Source organism: Helianthus annuus, chromosome 5 (genome assembly GCF_002127325.2).
Source record: "Helianthus annuus cultivar XRQ/B chromosome 5, HanXRQr2.0-SUNRISE, whole genome shotgun sequence".
Classification (NCBI taxonomy): domain Eukaryota; kingdom Viridiplantae; phylum Streptophyta; class Magnoliopsida; order Asterales; family Asteraceae; genus Helianthus; species Helianthus annuus.
Genome location: NC_035437.2, coordinates 140,828,065 through 140,833,545, shown reverse-complemented (window position 1 = coordinate 140,833,545; position 5,481 = coordinate 140,828,065). Strand labels below are relative to the sequence as shown.

General features: G+C 35.1%; 1 protein-coding gene across 1 annotated transcript; it reads left to right on the top strand.

Annotated features, from left to right (window-relative positions):
* Positions 1-3,859: 3,859 nt before the first annotated feature.
* LOC110903343 (serpin-ZX) lies at positions 3,860-5,179 on the top strand. The gene is made up of 2 exons (XM_022149358.2): positions 3,860-4,249; positions 4,384-5,179. The coding sequence occupies exons 1-2, from the start codon at positions 3,860-3,862 to the stop codon at positions 5,176-5,178; spliced, it is 1,185 nt and encodes a 394-aa protein (XP_022005050.1). The 3' UTR covers position 5,179.
* Positions 5,180-5,481: the final 302 nt, after the last annotated feature.

Here is a 5,481-nt window from a genome sequence, read left to right as displayed (position 1 = left end):
TATGAAAAAAGTTACAAAAATGGTCTATGTGATAAGAAAAGTTTCAGTAAAAGAAGTTTTTATTTATCTTTAATACTTTTATAACTAACATTACATAGATTAAAAGAAACATAAAAACAATATCTCATATAATTTTTTATATAATCGATTATTCTCATTCGTCGCATAGTCTTCTTTAACATTTAATCATCCGCTACTCGTTTAGTCGCTTGGGGGGTTAGTCAAGCGTATCGATGCATCGTACGCGATTTCATCATCGTCTAGTGGTTGTGCCCGTCCTTTAAGTACTTCATATTCGTGTATTTTATCTTCCACTACAATTTTGCCTTTAAGATTTGAAATATGTTGAACACATGGGCCATCCAAGAAGTCCTCCAAGCAAATGCACATTTCCACTGACCTTCGATGTCGCGTTCATCGAATGGATAATACCCTGCCACTAAGAGAAAAAACCGATTTTCATTTGCCCAGAAAGTAAAGTTTGAAGCAGCGGCAAGAAACATACCATAATTTTGGTATCATGCCTTTTCTTTACATAAGTCAAAATTTGCCCTTAGTTTTGGATCATTACTCATTTTCAACTTTCAAGATCTTTTTCACAATCAATTCACTAGAAGAAGCACCAACACCAACCGATATTGAGCACTTTAACTAGCTAGAAATGTTGTGTGACTAAACCAATACAACAAAACTAGTATTTATACATGTGGTGGTAAAAAAAAATGAACCCAAATCCCGTCCAAACAACTAGTTAACGGTCAAATGACCCTTAAATATTCAGTATAGTTAACCAATATCTATGTTTGTTCATACAAGTTTTCCATAGGAACTCGAAATTCCAATATCCTCACCTAAACTTCTTCTTCCATATTTCGTATGGCAGTTACAGTTTTCACCATAACCCTTCTTCTGGAGTCGAATTTTATAATGAACCTGTTGATTGAAGTTTTGAACCCCCAAGATACTACAATTTCCATTTTTTCCTTTGGAGTAAAATGCCTGGATAGTCCCTGTGGTTTGTCGAAATTTCACCTTTAGTCCTCAGCTTTCTAAAATTACACTCATGCTCCCTGTGATTTGACAAGTTGTTACTCGGATAGTTCCTGAAGTGGATGGAGGTTAATTTTCTAGTTAAATGGATGTGAAATTATAAAAATACCCTTATCTTTAAAATATATTAACTTCATTTAAAAAATGGTTCCACAACTACTTTGTCTTCTCCTAACACAAACCAAACCCTAATAATCAAATTCAGTCGACACCTTCTCTTCTCTCTTTCTATTTCATTATACAACCAGAATTTGACATTAATTTCTTTTGTTTCTTCATGTTTCTCAAGCTCAAGCACACAAACAACTCGAATTACAACTATGATGATGATGACTGTTGCAGGTGGTAAGGTGTAGGCTGAAGAGGGCGGCAAAGTTACAGGTTGGGGTGACAACGGTCGTTATGGTGATGATAGTGTTGGGTTTCCGGTGGTAGAGAAGGTGGTAGAAGTGGTCAGCGGTGGTGTTCGGTTGTGAGTGGTGGTGTAATGGTGCTGGTTTGTTGAAAAGAAAAGAGAATGACCATAAACCAAGCAACAAAACGTGCTTCTCTCCCTAAACCCAAAGTTGTCGGAGCGACTTTACCGGTCATCGGAGCTATTGACTGTAACTACACAGGTGGTTTGGATGGGTAGGGGTTGGCGATGAAGATGAGAAAATTAACCTCCATCCACTTCAAAGAATATCTGACTAACAACTGGTCAGATTACAGAGAACATGAGTGTAATTTTAGAAAGTTGGAGACTAAAGGTGAAATTTGGACAAACCACAGGGACTATCTGGACATTTTACTCTTTCCTTTGGGTAAATTTCTTGAAAGTATTATGAGGCTTGCCATTTTGTAGAGACTGATGATGGAAGGTGTGAAACCCGAGTGTTAACGTGCATATTTTGTGTGAATTATTGTGTTTTAAGTGATTACGCATCTCGAATATGTTAACTATGCAAGTATGTGGTTCTACAGGTAAATCACCTAATTCGGTGAAGTTAGAGAGCGTGGTGATGAAGCGGAACTACCGGGGATGATGAACAATGCGAAAGATATCATTCGATAGATATTCGGGTACTTAAATGGAAGTTGAAATCAAGTAATATATGGAGCCATCACACAAGTGGGAAAGTTATTATCATTGAGGATTATAATTTCAATTCATCATCACGTGTTGAGGGGATTAAGGTAGCATTATATCACATCATCATTGCTATTAATTACTCCTATAATTCACAAATATAAGAAAGACAGCCAAACATGTTCCAGTATAAACACCACGTAGCCTACACTTTAGTTTTGTAGCTTACGGCTTGGAAAGAAGAAAAGGAACAGAAGGTAAAAACCGTAGCATAATGTTTTGTTCCGTAGCCTACGGGTAGAATTATAAAGGGCCGCACATGTGTTGGATGGTACATGCAAACATCAACAATTGGGCCGACATATGCATTGTGGGATGAGACTTGGATTTTTTGATTGGGCCGATAACAATGATGCACATGAGGGGGACTTCTGTTTTGGCGGCAGACATCCAAAGGAGAGAGAGGCAATTGTTTTGGGGTTTTCATTACAGATACATCACATCATCATAATACTTCATATGTCATGTGGGCTAGACTTGGCGGCTGACTTGGAAGATGCAACATCACGTGAAGATTTGGTAACATGGGAGGGCCTTGACTTTTGAACATATAGAATTATCATCACATAGTGGGCCGATTTAGGGATCAACATATCTATACATATAATAAAGTAAACCAATTTAAGACACATGGCAATCATTAAGACTATCTAGAATTCTTTTTTCTCGTCTTAAACATAATCCTTTTAGTTTCATTAGTTAATCTTAAATTCAAAAAAAAATATTAATCCTTAAATCTTGGAAAAAATAAATTAATCCCTACTTAATATTTTTATCCAAATTTTAATTTTCAAAATCAAATTAATACGATGATATGTTGTTAATCATGATAACATGTTACGAAACGATTATACATTGTCTATCAACTAATTTTACTAAGTTAAAGTTTCAATTCATTTTGTGTTTTATTTAGTTGATTTACTAAATTATATATTTCGATTTTTTTTTTTTTGAGGATTGAAAATGTACTATAATCTATCTAATACATATTAGTAAACCAATTTGAGACACATGACAATCATTGAGGCTATTTGGAATTCTATTTTCCCGTCTTAAACATAATCCTTTTAGTTTCATTAGTTAATCCTAAATTAAAAAAATTAATCCTTAAATCTTGGGAAAAATAAATTAATCCCTACTTAATAATTTTTATCCAAATTTTAATTTTCAAAATCAAATTAATACGATCACATCTTGTTAATATTGATTACATTTTATTAATATTGTTATACTTTCTACTTATATTTAATGTTGTAATACATAAATATTATATTTTTTAGCATAACTATTAATATATACGTATGACAAAAAGTAATATTGTTTTATTAATATTATCCAGTGTTGGTTTGTTTTTAGCATTACTGGATTCACCCATGGTCAATTGTATCTAGCATTATTAATAATTAAAAGTAGAGACAGGGTAAAACTACTAATTCTAGGTATATAAATGTCTCAGTCTTTGATTTGCATTTACAAAAAATATTTATTATAAAGTTTAAATTGTTCAACCCGTGTAACACACGGGGAACTAACCTAGTAATAAAATATAATAAAATAATAGAAAACCCTAATGGATCAACACAAGCGTCAATGACTCTACTTAATCAACCAAAACTCTGATCTCCATTATGTAGAAAACCTATCAATTGGTCTCTTCTGATTTTCCTCTCGAAAGCATCAATGGAGTTTCGACAATCAATCAAAAACCAAACCGGCTTCTCAATCACATTCGCAACCCACCTTCTCTCCAAAAAATTTCAAAACTCCAACGTTGTTTTCTCTCCCCTTTCCATGCATGTCATTCTAAGCTTACTAACCGCCGGTTCCGAAGGCCGAACCCTCGACCAACTACTCGCTTTCCTGAAAGCAAGTACCACCAATGACCTCAACTCTCTTTACTCGCAGCTTGTGCCCTTGATCTTCCCTGGCGGCAGCCCACGTGGCGGACCTCGATTGTTGTTTGCAAACGGGGTTTGGGTTGAGAAAACACTTTCTCTCAAACCTTCTTTTAAGAGCATCGTGGACACCGTTTATAAAGCATCTTGCAATCAGGTCGATTTCCGGACCAAGGTTAGTTCTAATTTTGATGTTGTTTTTGTTCATAAACTTCATGTCTTTAAGAGTTTGGGACTTGGGCTCTCATAACCCAAGGTATATAACTTTGTATTTAATATTGCTAACATATTATTTACCGATTATAGAAGGCGGTTGATCAGGTAGCCAGTGAAATAAACTTATGGACCAAGAAGCAAACAAATGGCCTTATCAAAGAGCTTGTTTCTGTTAAAGAAATTGACGAATTCAAAAAATTCACCATGCTCATCATTGCTAATGTAGTCTACTTTAAGGGAGCATGGAGTCAGAAGTTTGACAGATCAGACACAAAAGAATCCGACTTTCACCTCCTCGATGGCCGCAAAGTTAGAGTTCCATTCATGACCAGCAAGAAAAAACAATTTGTGCGTCAACATAATGATTTCAAAGTGTTGGGTCTTCCATACTCAAGAGGCCAAGATAAACGTCAGTTCACAATGTACTTTTTTCTCCCAGATGCAAAAGACGGGTTGCAATCTTTAATAGGGAGAATAGATTCGACAAATGATTTTTTTTACCGTCACATTCCACACCAAAAAGTAGAAGTCGGTAAGTTTTTAATACCAAAATTTAAGATCACATTCGGCTTTGAAGCTTCCCATATGTTGAAAGAATTAGGGCTTGTATTGCCTTTTGAAAATGGAGAATGTCCCCCTGAAATGGTAGACTTGTCTCTTGGTAAAAAACTTTATGTTTCGAGCATTCATCATAAATCTTTCCTGGAGATGAATGAATACGGTACAGAAGCTGCATCGGTATCTAGAAGAAAAATGGGGCTTTTAACTAGCGGCTATAAGCACAAGGTGGATTTTGTGGCAGATCACCCGTTTTTGTTTGTGATTAGAGAAGATGTGACTGGAGTATTGTTGTTTATGGGACAGGTGATTAACCCTAGTATTGGTTGAAACGGCAGTTAAAATCTCTAGTTTATTTAATTCAGGTTAAACCGTTTTGTTTTTTTTGTTTTTTTTTTTTTGTTTTTTGTGTGTGTGTGTGTGTTTGCTATTGATTTTTGGGGTAAAACTGTTACATCTTGGGCCATTTAATTCATGCAATTCATTTATTTGTTTTTGGCAAATTGGAAAATAATAATCCCACCTTTGTGAAATTGGCCAATAATCCCAAGTCAGAAATTAGCCACTAATAATCCCACCTCGCCCATTTTTTTGTAAAATACTCCAAATGCTGACGTCGCATATACAAAAAAA

Excerpts from the sequence above, each read along its gene's own strand:
- LOC110903343 (XM_022149358.2), top strand. The coding sequence starts at position 3,860 with ATGGAGTTTCGACAATCAATCAAAAACCAAACCGGCTTCTCAATCACA. Across the intron at positions 4,250-4,383 it reads AGGTCGATTTCCGGACCAAG|GCGGTTGATCAGGTAGCCAG; the intron begins GTTAGTTCTAAT and ends CGATTATAGAAG.